Genomic DNA, 17,858 nt, shown 5'->3' with positions numbered 1-17,858 from the left:
CTCCAGATATCCAAGCTGCTGCAAATGAAATCATAAATTACAAATGGTTTCATAATGAATTTTGCTTCTTAAGAAAACTTTCGTTATTATATTTCTAAATGAAATTCAAAAAGAGGGGAATTACTGCGATTAATAAACAGACACTCACCATGTGTTAATATCACAGAGATAATATGAAGTCTGATTTTATTGTGAAGAAGTAAATCTATGCATTTTGCCCTCAGATTGCAACGAAGTTTCATCAAATCCTGGCGAAGGCTAAGTGAAGAGGGAAAGGATCTTTGTCTGTTTTCTTATTGGCTGTTTTGACAGCAGACAGCGTCTAAGTAGGTCAGGGAACATGAGAGGATTTACTGAGCACTCATGGGACTCACTCTGAGGCACTGCAACTGCAGCCCAGACAATAATGCAAAAGGATCTATATCAGCTCAAAATCCCTTTAACCTTGGGTTAGTCGGAGGTTAGAATAATGAGGGTAATGAGTGGGTTGCCAACATGTCTCTCGTCTCTTTTGAAGCCACAGCAGATGACTTTGCAGCATCTGAAGTCACCTGCTGCAGAGATGCGGTGTACGTGCGAGATGAGCACTGACGTCCTGTTGTTTTTCTCGCTGCTCACATGGGACTAAACCAACTTCAAGACAGAAAACTCCAAAGTTATGAGATTTTTCTTACATCATTGGGAATAAGCAGCTCCTGAGACGTGTGAGAGTTTGAGTCCATCCCTGAGAAGAGAAAACACAAACAACAACTGAATAAAATGGACAAGTCAGATATTTCTTCCTCTCCTTTACTTAGTGAGGCCACACAATCTGCCACTGTCATACTGGGAAAAAATCCTTTCAGTGGAGAACTGCCAGATACAGTGAAGCTGTTACAGTCATTTCCATTTTAATGGACTGATGTTTAACACAGCACTCACTCTTTTCTTTCTCCCAGTTCTGCGACTCTGTGGAACGTATCATTTCATGTAATAGCTTCGCTCTAAGACTGAGAGATATGAGGAAGCTATAAAGCCTCTTCTACTCCTTCCTCACTGACACAAGCCCATAATCAGAGCAGCTCATGACAGCGAGTGCTATTTCTCACATCTGAATGCAGGTAGAACATCTTTGACAGGTACAGATAGAGGAGCAGCACAAAGATAAATCTAGTCAAGCCGATCATTTCACTTTAGGCATTTATAAATATAACCATAAACTTGACCACGCAGCGTAAATACTTACTATTGCTACTCCCGTACATACCAGGTATGATAGTCGAAGCCGGCTGGGCAATAGGACTCAAACCTTGCTGCATTGACAGCTGATGTAGCTTGGCCAGCTGTAAAAAAACAAAGAGAAAACTTAAATGCAATGTATGCAGAATAAACTATTAATTTAAAATTGAATTATAACATATCTACACACGGTCATACCTCTGAGTGTGGAATGCCGTATTGGTTTTGCAAAGTGTAGGCCTGGAAGAGAGCGTTCTGCATTAGGTAAATTACAGCAATAAAACATCACACGTAGGCAATAAATCTGCAGCCGCTTAATGGAAGTGCTTCACTGCCGATACCTGTTTTTCTTTTTCAGAATAAGTTAAAGCCGTTTTTATAGTTCAGCCCCAAACGGACACAAAGAACAACAGCATTGATGACGTATAAAAGATTCAACATCTCTGTCCCTGTTACTTTGAATTCTACACAGACTTGAATGTAACAGTGGGACGATTTCATCAGAACAAAGTAGCTCCTGTGAAAATTGGTGTTAGAATATCCTGAAGTAATGACACGTTCTTTCCCCCCCTTCTGTTTAAGAGGGGCTTATACCCTATTGTTTTGTGTCCCACAAACTCCACTGCCATACATGTCAAACTACTTATAGTATTTGTAAAATCAACCTGAATTTTTAATTGTCCCCCTCTGACCTGGTTAAAATCTAAATTTGTTTAAAAGGACTGAAGTGGTAACTCCCCATTTTACCACAAACTGTTTTCTGATGAAGCTGAGAAAATACAAAAATGAGAATTTAATCCTTGTTATAACACCAAATAAGTAATATCCCATGTTCTACATCCCGAGATCAAATTATGTGAAATTCTAATATCTATCTACAGTAATGATCAAGAGTGGAGTCTGTGCAGCCCTCCGTCGTTACACTCATTGGTTTGAGCAGACAGCACTTAGCTTAACTCTGGTCTGCCTGACGCCAACAGTCTGGCTACTATTACCAGAATCCTGTAGGGTCGTAAAATGTGTGGGAGGGGGCTCAGCTCTGCATTAGAGCTGTTTTTATAAAGGAAAACACGCAAACAACAACAATTAGCAGCTATAATCCAGCTCTTTACTGCATTAGTGATCTCAATCTTTAGAACTATTTACATATCAGTTCTCACAATTACAATCTTTTATGATCTCAGCCTGATTTATCAGACGCTGCTGTGTCCATTCTGATATCATGACAGTATCGGCTATTGCTGTCATGGGAGGAATTTTCCTGAAGCTCAAATGTTTCTGGTGCAGAGCGAGACAGGACTAAAAAAGAGACGACAGAGCTGCGGTGGTGTGATGGCGTCGTGTTTCGGGGAAGGTTATAGCTCTTATGACAGGCTAGAACAATAGCCGCAGCTTACGCTCAGCTGTTGTTTTTAATGCCTCATGCCAGATGATGGACTGTGTAAATTTGGACATGCCACACAACCGCCTGCTCTCACTCGCCACTCAAATCCTCACAGCCCTGAAAACTCTCCATGATTTAAGGCCTGTGTTTAGAAGCATGCAAGCTGATTTTATTTGGAAGAACACATTTTTTTCAGTTACCTGCTGGAGGTCCAGGCCTCCCTGGGTGACTGAGTAGAGAGGGTGGGGTGCAAATTCTGATGCCTCAAACACCTACAAACACACAGCAACACACGAGAGAGTGAAATCTGTACTGCATTACTGAAATATCTCATTGACATTAATGATTAGTGTGAATTTATCAGCTGAAACCTTCCAAGATAAACTTGAAGTGAAAATAGTAAATGAAAAGCTCCTGTCATTTTTTCAGGGCGTCACTACAGATCAAATTTGGTGAGAGCTGCATTTTCTGACACTTTAACACACCTAACTAACTTATAGGCTATGACTCATCTGCAGACCCTTTCCTATTCCACTTCATTTTCCCCTCTCACAAATTACACAACCGTCCCTTATGCCCGTGCCGCCTTCATTAAAGGCATCTCCCGGTGACCAGAAACTCGCCCCGGGTTTTATTTGATAGCCTATTATAAGAAATATCAACAAAAAAAAGGCCATTCCAGACATTGACCAGAGTCTGAGGCAGCACAAACACTGTCAGGACTGCTGATAGCTATGCAGAGTGTCTGGGTGCTGCTGCAGCCAGAGGAGACGCCAGGTCTCCAGTCTCACTTGCTAATCTTGTGACTTGCTCCATAGGAGCTGGATATCTGTCCCCTCTCAAACACAGGGAACTATAGCACTCAACCCCAGCCTCTCTCTCTCTCTCTCTCTCTCTGTCACACACACACACACTCTCACACACTCTCACACACACACACACACACACACACACACACACACACACACACACACACACACACACACTCTCACTCACTCACTCACTCACTCACTCACTCACACTCACACTCACACTCACACACACACACACACACACACACACACACACACACATACACACACACACACATAAACCACCCGATCTCCCACTGAGGAGCACCTACACGAGTCTTGTTTCGGCACAGGGGTTCGCCAGGACTCCAATGAGACATTTGATTATTGACAATGTCTCCTCAGAACCCTCTCAAAAAACCATTTGGATTTTTCAAGTAAGTTGTGAAGGTGAGCGTGTCACCTCCAAACACTACTCCAATGGTTCTCAAAGTTTTTAGCTGGCAGTCGATGCACCACTTAGGTGAGGACTAAAATATCTCTACAAAAATAGGATGAGTTACCATAAAATTTTTAACAGGCAGTCATGGTGCCTGGAGCATGAATCTGAATTCCAGCAGGTCCCCAATTCTGACCCCCAACTGAACTCCCAGCTCCCTTTAAGGCCTTCATTATCCTACAGGGGGCCTCACCCTTCAGAATGGATACATCACTATTCACCCTCGGGTAAAATGATGTGTTTTATCTGGCTCTTGCTCCGATCAACAGTGATGGAAACATGAAACCTGTTAAAACAAATCTCTACTTCTTCTAATTTATTTTAGCAATCAAGACGCTGACACTGAAGCTTTTCTAGCGTGACTTTGTGACGCGCATAAAACTTCAGTGTGTAATTATCACAAACAATTTTTGGGAATAACATGCAACAGCAATTTCCTTCTTTGCATCATCCATGATGCAACACTGGCAAGTCAGTGAGGATTCTGCATTGGTTTCTGGTGCGTTGGTGATATTGAACATGTCCCACTGACGGTTTTGAAAAACCTGTGTACACCCACTAATTTGGTGTTAAAACATATATTAGATAAGCTATCCAAGTAGCGCGGTAAAATCTTATTTACCTGGTTCCCTGCGATGAGGAGGGCAGCTGGTGAGGGGCTCGGTCGATAGGGGATGGTGGCACCCTTCGGTGGAGACTTAAGAATCAAAAACAGAATAAGGGATTAGAGGTTGTAATAATCTTTATTATTAATTTCACAAACATGAAAACGTTGTACACAACTATCTCTTCTCTAAAGACTGAGCTTCATAAGGTCAAATATCGTTAAACCCTCTGCCACAGTAAACATTTATGATGAACTAAACTGCTAATGCCACTGACATTATTCCCTTCCTTGTTATTTTTTAATTAAACTTATCATTCATTAAATAATTAAAGCAGTGCGGTGAGAGGTCGTGGATGATAGCTCGGAGCTTCAGTTTGCATCAGACCTAAAGGCTCTGCAGTTGTTCGCCCTAAATCAAGCATCCGCACACAAGGACACATTTTAACATAAAATTCTTTAAACACCAATATGAAAAAAGGAGATTATATGCTGTACATGACCGTGTGCATCTTATCGACTAACTCTACTTTTGGTAATAGCGTTTTGGGGTTTTAAATGTAGAGCATCTTTCCTGCTGGAGCAGACACAGTAAATTCTTTGTATAACTTTGCATAATTTAAATCTCTGAGCCAAAAGCAAGAAGCCTCTGGTGCAGAATCCTAATGAAACTCGCAAGCCTTTGAAGAAAGCCCTGGAAAACTGGATCAAGCTGGCAATTAGTCAGTCAGGTCCAGCTGCAACGCTAAAACAAAAAGGACTTGTGCACCTCCATGAACACAAAGGGAGAAACTGTCCTGGGGGCTGTTTTCTCTCGTCTCCTCTTTGCTTTTCTCAAGAGAGCAGTTGTCTTAAGGTGGACAGACTCTGCTGCAGGTTGGTTGGGTTCCTCCAAAAATACTGAGCTCCTGTTCGAGAGCTGCATCTCTGACTTCATCATATGTTTACGACGGCAGATTACATAACAGAAGGTCAAGACAATAAAGAAACCTCTTCCTTTGTTCTAGTTGAGGATAATGATTGGTAACGTTACATAACCACGAAGACTAACACAGCCTGCTCAAAATGCTGCTGCAGTGGAATAGACAATAAGTGCATGTTGGTAAAATGAGAACATGGATGTCAAAAGCAGTTATTTCCTTCATGTAGCTGAAGCAACATTCCTCTGACAGAATGTCAGCTATAGTTGTGAGTATTTGAAGTAAAGAGAGGAATTGTATGCCTCCTACCTCCAGGATTACTGTGCAGATGAGCTTGACACACTGGATTACTGAGTCCTGATTCCCAGATATCGTCACCCCTCTCTCAGTGGAGTTTGGCAGTAAATCCCCTGCCACCTGTATCTGAGCCCCGGTGCTCTGCAAAGGATAGGAGTTTAAAAAAAAAGAGAGATTAGTTTGATTCTGGAGATAAGACAAGTTGTGATTATTCTGCCTTTACATCTTCCCAAGCCTCCCTGCTGACTTCGCTGACTTTTTTATTTTTCTATTCTGAAGGAGACAGTCTGCCCCGTGGTACATGTTAAACATCAAGTCCTGTCAGGTTAGAGATAAGTGAAAAGTCACCCGCAAAGAAAAAATGTGATTCTGTTCGTTTTAGCTGACACATCCCTAATTTAGCACGCCTGCAGGCAAGGAGAAAAACTTCATCTACATATGCTGATGTCGCTAACAGAGGATTTCTGGAGGCTAATGCTGAACTACACACAAAGTGCCTCTGCAAGAGAACATGTGTCCTGTGGAAACTAAACACTCCAAAGAAAATCTGCCTCTAATCTGGGACAGGAACATGATGAGAAAATCCATCTGAGCTCATAAAATCATGCTATGACTGTTGAAGGTAAAGGCTAAAATGAGACACTCTATTTGTAGAGTGGTACAGAGCTAGAGTAACTGCGTCATATGTCTCTGGCAACAGATCTGATAAATTTAATCCTAATGATTCAACTGAGCCTAAATGTAGTCAGGAGTTGTTTTTTCCCTTTCAAAGCTGCCACTGCTGCTGAAGTGATTTATCTTGGCTGCATTGTCTCACTAATTTCCTGCCTTAATGGTCTAAATCCAATTTTAGTCAGACACCAACCTCAGTGCAGACACATGCTATCTGCCTCAAATCATTTTTGTCTTGTTTTGTTTTTTTAAATATTGCGTGCTTTGTGAATTGCTTTATTTTTAGCCACATTTGGGGGGAACTAATAGTTGTAATACTTTTGTTTAGACAAACATTCATGGTTGCATTTTTACTTGAGGAGAAATTTGCCATCATCTGCATATGGATTGACACATTAAGAGTCCGATTGTACAGTTGCTGTTTTACTATCCAGAATCCATTTTGTTCACATAGAACATCTAAGCACCCATTGGTGTGTTGCACTTCAAATGAGGTGTGGTCAAGTGCATTGTTGGCTCATTGCTATTTTGAACACCTAATGCAGTGACCATTAAACCAGCAGAATTGGATAATATCCACCTGCACCATGCACTTTAGACAAAGCCTTAAAATAGAACCCTAAAGTCTTTCAGTGAAATGACAACAATTGGACAGATATAATAATTAATAAAAAAATGTGTGTTTTCCAGGATTAATTCTCATTTATAACTAAATACCTGCAAAACTAATAATATTCCCATCAGCCTCAGCTGAGTCGAATCGTGTTTTCCTGATTATTTTTGTCTCTTACGATGAATCTTGTTAGATCTTAGTGAAGGGAGAAAACTACCCAATGCTTAAGTGTCAACAATAAAAAACTATCACCTCTGGATTTTAAGTGGGAGTGTGAAATGAAGACCAGTTAACAGATCTGAGAGGTGGTGGAATAGATAACGCAGACAAAGATGGTGATAGTTTCAGTAATCGAAGAAACATGGAGTCAGTATAACATTGTCAGTGTTAGCATCATGATTTTAGCATTTAGCATCGCTGTAATTGTTGTAAAATGTTGCTTGTTTTGTGAATGTCAATTTTTTTTCCATTCACTAAACTAAATTACTAATAATGTGAGTGCAACTGTATTTTTTTCTATTTTATGCAAATTCAGTAATTCATATTCTTCACATACGTCCTTAGCTTGTAGCTCTTGTGATAACTAACTTGATCCCCACGTTACCAGCCTCAGAAAACTAATATACTTCAACTGTAGCTGCAGTGATTCTCAATCTAATATCCACCAACAATATATTGGTGCAATTATGCAGCAGGGCAAAGAAAAAAACAACAAGTCTTTCCATTCTGCAGCTTTATCCCTGCAGATATTTCAGTGTTCGACCAGCATGTGAAGTGAGAATGTGGTACATTTGTGTTCTGGATACTCACCTCTCTGATTTCCTTTATCTTTGCCCCTCCCTTCCCGATGAGAGAGCCACACTGGCTTGCAGGGATGACCAGTCGCAGTGTGACTGGTGGCTTGGAGCTTATGGTGCCGTTGGCTACCAGTGCAGAAAGGTCCTGAGGGGGGTTCAAGAGAAGAGAAAAAAAACATTTGGTGAGAGTCGGCAGGAAAGAAAAGAGGAGCGACAGAAGGAGAGAAAGCCCCAGAGGAGAAGATCAAGTAGCAGGGGTCAAAGTTGAAATGGAGGGAGCTAATTCAAATGTATCTTAACCCACATGTTCACCAAGTTCTATTTCTTTACGTAACAAACTGAATGATTTGAAATCTTGAAATGATATACAGGCGGCATGGTGGAGCAGCGTTTAGGACTGCCAGCCAGTCATAGTCTTTCTGTGAGGAGTTTGCATGGTCTCATGTTAGTCCGGCTTCCCCCCACAGTCCAAATACATACCCCCTAACTACATACAGGGTTATTAGAGACTCTCTGCGAATATAAATTTAAATGGTTGTTTGTCTCTGTGTGTTCGTCCCATGATGGACAGGTGAGGGTGTGGCCCGTCTCTCGCCCAATGTCAACCCCCTCCATGATCTACACAGGATAAGCATTATAATGAATGGATGGATGGATGTATAGATGGGTGGATGGATGGATAGGTGGATGGATAGATGGGTGGGTGGATAGATGGGTGGGTGGATGGATGGGTGGATGGATAGATGGGTGGATGGATAGATGGGCGGGTGGATGGATGGGTGGATAGATGGGTGGATGGGTGGATGGGTGGATGGATGGGTGGATAGATGGGTGGATGGGTGGATGGATGGATGGAGGAGGCAGCCGGCGTCAATATCAGTCACAGTAGATCTGGGATAGAAATGGCAGGTGGAGTTTTGGACGCAGAGCAGAGAAATGATATTTGAGTTTGTGCATTGAGAATCCACAGGAGTCCACAGGAGGCCGGTCAGTGATGTATATTCAGTGTGGGATCTGAAAAAGTCTTTAAATTATTCTTTATGAAAAGGCTGACTTCTGGATGAAAGGAAGAACATTAAGTGAATACGTGTGGTGAGCAATCTGTGCTCTGAGCTTTTTACTCTACAACATAAAACTTTGCCGGGGCACATTGTCTACATATCATTCCTGCTGTCAGCACGCAGAACCTGCTCACCTTGAGATTTCTCTCTAAAGATATATTCTGAAATGAACCGGATGAAGACATTTATCTCTTTTATTTTATCTCGTCATGTCCATGCAATGTGAAGATATGTCATGATTATTTTTCATTTGTTTAATCCATATTAAAAACAGCACTTCGCTGTTTTAAGGGCTCCCTGTTTCCCCTGCTGCTGTCTCCAGGCTGTAACTTATATTTAATGACAGATATAAGTGCAGTACCGATCTTCTCATTTAAATCAACAAGAAAGCAAATAATATGGTTGCACTGAAGGATGAACACACAGAAATTTAAGAAACCATGTGCTACTTAACAAAATAAAAAAAAAGAATATGTAATAATGTCCAACAAATCTAACCACACATGCATAGCATTTAGAAACTAGAACAGCACCCAGTAGAGCACATACCTCTACCAAGGCCCAACAGTCCCCTTATGAAACCACATTTAAATTCACTTGATCCAGATTTTTATTTGGATCTGCACCAAATTGCACACATTCATATATCACTCCAAAACATGCCCATTTTTTTTCATCAAGATCCATAAATAAATCTCTGAGGGATGAACAAAAATGTAAAAAATCTCACAACGTTAAAGAAAGTGAAACAATTCCTGGCTATATTCTATAATCAAAACTTCATTTAATCTTTCCTGACCCATAACACATCCTTCCCCCAAATTTTTCGCAATCCTGCTGAATAACAAAAATCCTGCTAAAAAATAAAAATGAAACAAAGTGAAAAAACACAATCTAATTCTGAAGCCTGCTGTAAATACACCAAATACAGAATAATCTTTTTCCTAATTTTGTAAATTAGCATCTTTCTCAAAATGTCAGATTGTTCCTTTAAACTGTCAGGAATACTGAACAAACCCTTCAAGAGGTTTACTGGGAAACATTATCTGTCTAATTATAGTTTATTTTAAAGGCATACAACTTTAAACATCTATGCAAAGATTTATAAAGATAAAATTGACATATTTATGTCTGATAACAGCCTGAGAAAGAATAGGTGCAGAACATGTGTATTTTGACTAGAACGTGCTAATTAAGAATTTTAACAAGCAACCTTCTGATTTCCAGAGAGTTGAACAGTATTTCACTGAGCAGGTTGCAGACGTCCGCCTGCTGCTGTGGGTGGAGATTGAGCTTTTAATTAATGAACAGTGTCTCTGTGAACCTTTGAAATGTAAATACATCACCCTGTCTCTCTTCCCGTCAGAGTTCAACACTCATAAATGTGTCACGGAACGATGTTTTTGTTTTTCAGGTTTTTGTTTGGGGCCAGTCTGCAGTAAAATTAGCAGAGTTTGACTTAAGAGGTGACAGAGTGGATGTGTAGCCTCAGTGGATTTTACTTGTGAAAGGAACTGTATAATTTTTACAATAACTTTAAATTTGAAAAGCACATTCTGACGTGGCTCCTGCGCCTCTCTGCTCCATGTCTATATTTAGTGAGGCGGATCAGGCTCTCTGACGTCTCGTCTCATTAGAAGAGGAGCACACAGCTTGTCTGTAGAATAAGAAGACTTTCTTGATTTGATCTAAAAATATAAACCACATCTTAACAACTGCGAACATTCCCCATATTCTCCTGTTCACTCTAAGGGAAAATAGACTCTCAGCAAATTGGCAGAAATAACACAGTGGGTTACACAAGCACCGCTTGCACAACGAGTTGGTGATCTTAAATCCCCAAAGCATATTGTGTTTCTGGTGGGATAAGGATGCAGATATAGAGAGATTATGGGGCTTTTATGCATGCTGTGCCTCGACACCTGGGAACAAAGCACACACACGATACTGTAGTGCATGTCTCGTTCTTATCGGATTATTAGATCTCTATTTTTTATACGTGAGAAGCATAGACACACAACTGAGCCTGTGTTGCCATGTTATCAAAAGCTATTGAGACAGAAACAAATTCTGTGTCTTATACTCAGTGGCCAAAAAGCAGATTACTCCCCTTTGTTTTTAATTAAAGGTGTCAGACATACAATAATTCAACTACAGAGGAGGCATTGGGTCAGCCAAACCAGTTGCCATGGAAACTCAGGGAAGTTTCAGGGTTGAAAGGGGTGACTCTGAAAACATCTTTTATTAACACTGCACCGTGCTCCCAGCCGGAGTGTGTTTACTGGAGCTGTCAACCTGAGCAGGGAGCACCTGTTTACTCGCCAAGTTCTGCTGTGATGCTAAATCAGAGCGAGGGCGGCTCTCAATCCACCGTATTAATTAGTACAGTGATGGACAGTCACCATGGGGATTAATAGCATGTGGATCCTGTCATCTATAACTCCTTAGAATACCATGAAAACATGTACAAATCCTTCTCATTAGCAGATAGAAATTCATGTCAGATGCGCTGAGTGGATCGAGCACGTGCAGTAGAATAAAAGTAGAAAGGCATTTACTGAATGTGAAATGCCCAAAGACAAACAACTCGACAAGCCAGACAAACCATTCCACTTCCCAAACTGAAAAGGTTTTCCTTCCATCACTTCACTTCGGAGCATAATCGAGAGCAATAACAGTGCATTAGTGCTAATGTTGAGATGTTGAAGCTCTGGAAATGATTTTTTGTGATACTGGTGGTGAAATTGCTTCCTGCACTCTTTTCCATCTCTCACAAACAACTCATTCTGTCTCATTGTGTCCTGATAGATTTTCTTCTCTGTATGAGAAACTTTTGTCAGACACAGAATAACCTTTTTTTGGATTGGAGCACTGTCATGTTGGATTTTTTCAGACAACATGAGCTGGATTGACTCGCATGTGATGTGTCAAAGTTACCTCCTCCAGTTTAAATGTGATCATGGTGAAAGCTCTGAAGACGCTGTCTGTGGAGCCGGTGATGGTGATGATCCTCTCAGGACAGGATCCCTCTGAGATGTTGACCCGAGCACTGCTCTGTGGGGACAAAGGTCATCAGATGATTAAGGTCAACTCTAATGAAACATTTTGGGACACAACGTGCCAACCTTTACTATCGGCCTGCCACCGATTGTGACCACACCTTCCAGCAGCTATGAAGCTCACTAATGAAAATCTTGTATTTGGATAGAAACTGTAGGAAATCATTTATGGTTTTCCAGGTAGATTTGTGCTGGATTACTAATCTGCTGTGAGTAATTTCCTGATGAGTTTTTTTACCTTTTGATTGTCCAAGTTCATTGCTGCTCTTTCTGGTTATTAGTATAATTATGCAAAATCAACTGATCTGATTTTCTTGAAACTTGAAGTATGGAATCCACAGATCCAGACACATTCACCATCTTTAACATAGCAAGATAGTTCTTTTCCCCCAGTGAATAATTCATGGTTCTTGATGAAAATAATCTGGCATATTTAGGGGAGTGGAGTATATGTAAATTTGGTGCAGTTTAATTGAATTTAAGGGGATTGTAAAGCATTGAGATAAGAGTTCTATCGAGTGCCATTCTTCATGCCAGTCTTTATGTTAAGCTATAAACTAACCCAACTGCAGATTTATATTCTTCATAAAGATGTGAATAGTCTTCTAATCCAACTCTCAGCAAGAAAGCAAATAAGCACAATTCCCAAAATGCCAAACTATCCCTTTAACCTTCCTGTGGTTTGGGTTTCCAGAGGCACAGTGGCTACAGACACAGGTAGCAAAGTCAAGTGAAATGACGTAAAGGAGGCGAGGCCAGCAGCTACACAGCACTTTTCTGCATCTCTGTAAATGTAATAAAGTTTCTCCCCGGGGCATTGCCCTCAGACGACAGACGTCCTACTGCGCTCCTATCCCTCCATTTTGTGCCCTTGTATTTCTCTGAGTTAAATTCACGTGAGCAGAAACAGGACAACACTCTGACCTCCAGGCCATTTTCTCCAGTCTTTCCAGTGAGTCATGCTCCCACTGTAGCTGTAAGCCCCGGGGACTGACTGACAGGATAAGGCTCATGCAGTTGAGGAGTAACAAAGGCCAAAACTGGCAGGCTGACTGGATGAATGGATGGATGACTATCATGGGTGAGTGGTTTATCCAGCAGCTCTGTGGGGCTGCATTGTCCCATGACCTCACTATTCCCCTGTTTATCCTTCTGCCTCATAAAGTACAACATAAAACCTTAGCAGCCAGCGAAAGAATCAAATGTGCCTCCACAGTGTCAGCCGAATTACTTTTTTTTTTTTTTTTTTACAAAGAGTTAACCAAGCAGCATTAGTTTTGCCGCACCCTTGAGATTTATAAAGAGGGGAGGACAGAGAAAAGGGAAGTTGTTTGAAGCAGGCAAAGAAAGAGGGATTTGGAGAGAGTGCAGCGAGGGGAGGTGTAGTGAATGATGGAGAGAGAGGATTTAAATTGAAAAGGTGCCGTTATTGCCCAAAAGGCAATTTGGACAATGTACACGGTCTGTATGCTTTTCAGACTCAAAACTCCCAAACAGGCTTTATTATCAGCTTACTCCCACAGCTTTATTATTAATACACACGTCTGCCATAAATCCTGACCAGTTTCAAAAGAACTCCCTGAGATTAAATTATGTTTTTCTCTTCATATGGACCTGCTTGTAGAAAATAAAAGAGATGTGGTCCAGTTTGAGGGTAAGTATCAGAATCAGGGAGCAAATAGGGTTTATTTCAGCTGAACGGCATGCTGACACATGCACACGGCTTCACACACTGACTCTGAGATCTGAAGGAACATGCTAATAAATGCACAAATTAACGTACCTCTTCTCGTATTCGTTTCACAGTCTCTCCTTTCTGAAAAAGAAAGATGAAGGACAGCTTTAAGGACAGCTTTAATCAGAATCAAATGTGCTCCGTTTGAAAATTACAATTGCATCAGTGTCCTTGATGTCCGAGTGAAACCTGCTTATTCAAACCATGCCTGATTAGAATTCATCACAGCAAATTTGCACTAGAGTTTCAATTTGCGTTACATGGCAGCGGTGGCCTCTGCACTGCTGTCTGAAAAAGATACGTTCACCTGCCCTATAATATTCGTATATTCAGTGTATGAGACGACCTCTTCCTCCACCAGAGACAAGAGCATTTTGCCCGACTTATGTCACAGCTCTGGCTGCTTTTTTTGTGACTGCTTCTTTTCCTCTCCCACATTTTCTTTTGGCTAACGTCCATCCAACCTGCCACACCTCCGTTTCCCACCTTCATGCAACCACTGACAATCACTTTCTTACATCAAAACCAGTGTCATGTAACACCCGGGCTGCACTGTTATTTATGTTACATTGTAGGAAAACCTATTATTTGTGGTCAGGTGTCTGCCCCCCAATTGATGGGGAAGAGATGAGAGGTTTGTGATAGGAAGAAAGAAATGCTTGGAGGGTAGAGTGGCAAGTTATTAGTCCAAGTGCTGCAGATCAAGTGCCTCTCTCTTTCGAGCTGCACGGCATGAGCCGAACTCATCTCTCTCCTCCTCCCTCTGTCTTTTCATTCTTAATTTCCTCCGAGATATTTTGATTTCTCTCACACATTGAAGCATCCATTGTGATGTCTTTCTTTCCAACACCTTTTACGCATATTGTTTTCATCTATTCTTTCTTTTATTGATGTCTGTTGTATGTGTGGTTTTCCAGGGAACACAGTGCAGCAGGGCCCTTCCTTACAGACGCTAAAAGTGCCCACAGGGGGCCAACGGTAATATGTCTTTGGAGCTCAGTTTCAACAGGAGGCTTGCAGTCAATGCACTAATGTTTTTGTTTGATGGATTACTGTTTTGCATTATGGGTGGTGTGGGTGGTGGGGAGGTCTTAGGAGGGTTGGTTTTAAGGCAATTACATTTAGAATGGGGATGTTCAGAACAAGAGGGCTTTGCGCTCTGCGTTGATTTCAAGACAGAGGGGGAAATCATTTTATAAGGGCTTATTATGAATTCACATAAATAAGATATGCAGCTTTGCTCTATGGAAAATAAGTATAGAGTTACATATCTGACCCAGGTGTAGCATTTTAATACATCTACCTGGTCTGAATAAGGATTATTCGTCTGTCTTTATGATTGAAACCTTTATATATGCAGTATTTTATATTATTGAAAGAAAAGAGGACATCTCACCTTTCCTATGATGCTGCCAACCTCCTAAAAGAGAAAAAGATTACAGTATTTAATCCAAATAAAAATAGTAAAAAGGGAAAAGCATATAATCCTGATAATAACCTTTCATTATTCTTCATTTCTATTGATCATAAAGCTGTAACAAATGTGCAAAGAGCCCGGAGAGCTGCAGCACGCATTCATTCATAAAAAATGCTAGCAGCTGTCTTGTACCTTTCCATGCATGAGCAGTCGTAGTGTGAGGGTCACTCCCAAGCCCCCATCTGCGAAGTCCTGCTCACAGTTCATAGCGATGTGGGAGTGGCATGCAGGGAGACGCATGAACAGGGCTCATTCGCTGGTCACACAGTCAAACGAAGGCCAGCGCTCGTTCTCTGGCTCTTCAAGGTTCTTCAGTGCTGCTCTGAGAGAGAGAGAGTAAAAAAAACTTAGGTTGAAATGAACTGTCAAGTGTTTCAAAGGAATTTGCTCAGGAGCATAAAACACTGCTGTTCTCTCAAAGAATGGAGTGAATCAAGTCATGACTAAGTGCATTCATGCTCAGTTTACGATCACCATGTATCTCATAGATGCACACACACGTAACTCCTTTATCAAGAAACATCTTCATTCACTGAACACCATGTACCACTATTAGAACTAATGGCTGTGTTCTAGTTTAGTTCTCGGAAACCACACGCTTGTTCTGTATTTAACTGCACTGGTGACTAAATGATAATTCCCTGAGATGAAAGACATTCACTCGGAGGACAGATAAAAAAAATGTAATAAAAAAACACTTTCATGCCATCAAAGACATTTCAGGCAGCGATAAGCTCAAGTTTCTCCGTGAGGAACTTCTTCATTACTTGGAGTCACTGTAATATTGATAGTGATTCATAACAAAGTCATAATGAGGAGCATTGTGTGTGCAGGGTATTGACCATAAGCACCAGCAGTGTCAGCAGTGTTGCAGCTCATCAGAGCTCTGGGGTCCTAACAGACTGCAGGCGGCCATTGATGACTAACACACTATCTGTGTCTTCATTAACTGACAAGCAGTTTCTCTCACAGCGAGAGGAGTGATTTTTGAAATTGGACTGAAAAAAGAAAGAGATAAGGAATTTTCCTGTCAGACGAGCACGGCATGAGATTCATGCAAAGTTAATCAAATTCAATTCAAAACAGTTTTAGTCAAAATTGGAAAGTGTTGGAGTTTCTTCTGGGACCTGGTGTTATCTGCTCCCTCACAGTCAGCTGGAGAAAAAAAACAAAAAACAAATTGCTCTGAGGAGACAGATCAGAATATATAGAGCGACAGCAAATGAAAAGCATCTGTAATGATCCCAGACATGTGGTGGCAGCTACGTGCGTGTCAGTTATGTGACAAACAGTATGATGAACGTGTGTGTGAGCCAGCTGCTCATCTTCTCAGTATAAATTCTACCATTAATTGATGGACTCGTTGTTTCCCCCTGATTTATATTTGCTTACGTTTGTCAGTGAGGAAGTAGACAGATCAATATGTGAAAGATAAAAGTAGCTGCATGATTAGTGGAACACATTTTCCAGATGTGGAGGTAGAAAATAAGTATTTCTATACATCTAAGTACTTCTTCCACCCCTGCTCAGATGAGTGCATATAATTTCCACTAACCACTAAACTAAGAATAATTTAATTACGCCAGTTCTCATTCAAATGCTTCAATAAAATGTATATTTTTTTTAAAAATGCTTCCCACATATTTGGGTGGAAACTGTGGAATTCTTTACTATCATAAATCATGTTCACCACTCGCATTCAGAAACCACACAGAAACAAATTATTCTCCCCTTTTTGACCCATCAAGGCCACTTGTTTGTCTGCCAAGTGAATTCCAACCAGCCTACAGAGCCACTGTAAACCAGCCCTGTGCTACAGACACTGCCTAGTGTGAGTGCGTTTGTGCGTTTGTGCGTTTGTGTGTTTGTGTGTGTGCGTGTGTGTGTGTGTGTGTGTGTGTCTGTGTGTGTTTTATAGAAATCTGCATGCTGTTTGCAGATCTGGTGGCCATGTGAGGAGATCATGTTAAATAAATTGGTATTATTATTAAGATCCAATTCATATGAGACTGATTGTAGGAGGGCTTATTGCCTTTGCTCAGTGCACAAGGCCGTTGCTGCTTCGCTGACTTATTTATGACTGGATGCTTTCAAAGACACGTTCAGACACTCGCACGTTCACTGCTTTAAGAGCTTCACTGCCTGTGTGAGTTTTGTATTCTCTCCATGGCTGTGACATAGTTTGACATGGCAGTCTGTCAAAATGTGGCAGTAAGTGGAGCATGGTGTCATTTTGCTGTATTAGATTGTCGTAAATCAAATGTTCCCCTCTACACTTTTGGAGGGGAGGGGATGCTCATTGAATTTATTTTAAAAAACTATCATTTAGAAAAAGTGATCTCCATACAACTTCCATAAATATCAAACAAAGACCAGGGGGTTGACTGGAGATGAACAAAAAACTGGAACATTTCGCTCGCTGTCAGCTAAAGACAGGGGGGCCAAGTAATGGTGACTTTAAGCTTGATCGATGCAAATCACAGAGCACATTTGTGCAACCCGTGGGCTAACTTCATTATGTTTAAGCACTGAAGGGCATGGCTAAAATGTTAGCACTTTATTGCATTAGGAGTTAATGGTTTGAGGGATCATTATGTGCTGCTCTGTGGGTTGATAACAAGGCATGTGATCTGCGTTTGTGTGAGGGTGGTGAGCCTCTGAACTCCTCATTTCCAGAATCCCAAGCAGCAGCGTTCCAGGATGAACAGAGCCCCTCTGTTCTAAATTAGAC

The 17,858-nt window shown here is 41.1% G+C and overlaps 1 protein-coding gene across 2 annotated transcripts in view; it reads right to left on the bottom strand.

Annotated features, from left to right (window-relative positions):
• Window positions 1-17,858, bottom strand: part of LOC109635209 (poly(rC)-binding protein 4-like) — a 32,672-nt gene that overhangs the window by 4,723 nt on the left and 10,091 nt on the right. Inside the window, exons 2-12 of one of the 2 annotated variants that reach the window (XM_020096228.2) lie at window positions 15,260-15,449; window positions 15,047-15,070; window positions 13,699-13,731; window positions 11,794-11,910; window positions 7,809-7,940; window positions 5,726-5,854; window positions 4,515-4,589; window positions 2,803-2,874; window positions 1,417-1,458; window positions 1,226-1,322; window positions 675-724 (exon numbers count right to left, since the gene is read on the bottom strand). In XM_020096228.2, the coding sequence (XP_019951787.2) occupies window positions 675-724; window positions 1,226-1,322; window positions 1,417-1,458; window positions 2,803-2,874; window positions 4,515-4,589; window positions 5,726-5,854; window positions 7,809-7,940; window positions 11,794-11,910; window positions 13,699-13,731; window positions 15,047-15,070; window positions 15,260-15,367 (879 nt within the window). In that variant the 5' untranslated portion in view covers window positions 15,368-15,449. The remainder of the gene's footprint in view (window positions 1-674; window positions 725-1,225; window positions 1,323-1,416; window positions 1,459-2,802; window positions 2,875-4,514; window positions 4,590-5,725; window positions 5,855-7,808; window positions 7,941-11,793; window positions 11,911-13,698; window positions 13,732-15,046; window positions 15,071-15,259; window positions 15,450-17,858) is intronic. The other variant, XM_020096229.2, reaches the window with a different exon arrangement.

This window comes from Paralichthys olivaceus, chromosome 6 (genome assembly GCF_024713975.1).
Source record: "Paralichthys olivaceus isolate ysfri-2021 chromosome 6, ASM2471397v2, whole genome shotgun sequence".
Taxonomy (NCBI): Eukaryota; Metazoa; Chordata; class Actinopteri; order Pleuronectiformes; family Paralichthyidae; genus Paralichthys; species Paralichthys olivaceus.
The sequence above is the reverse complement of the archived record's forward strand: the minus strand, read 5'-3'. Positions and strand labels throughout refer to the sequence as shown.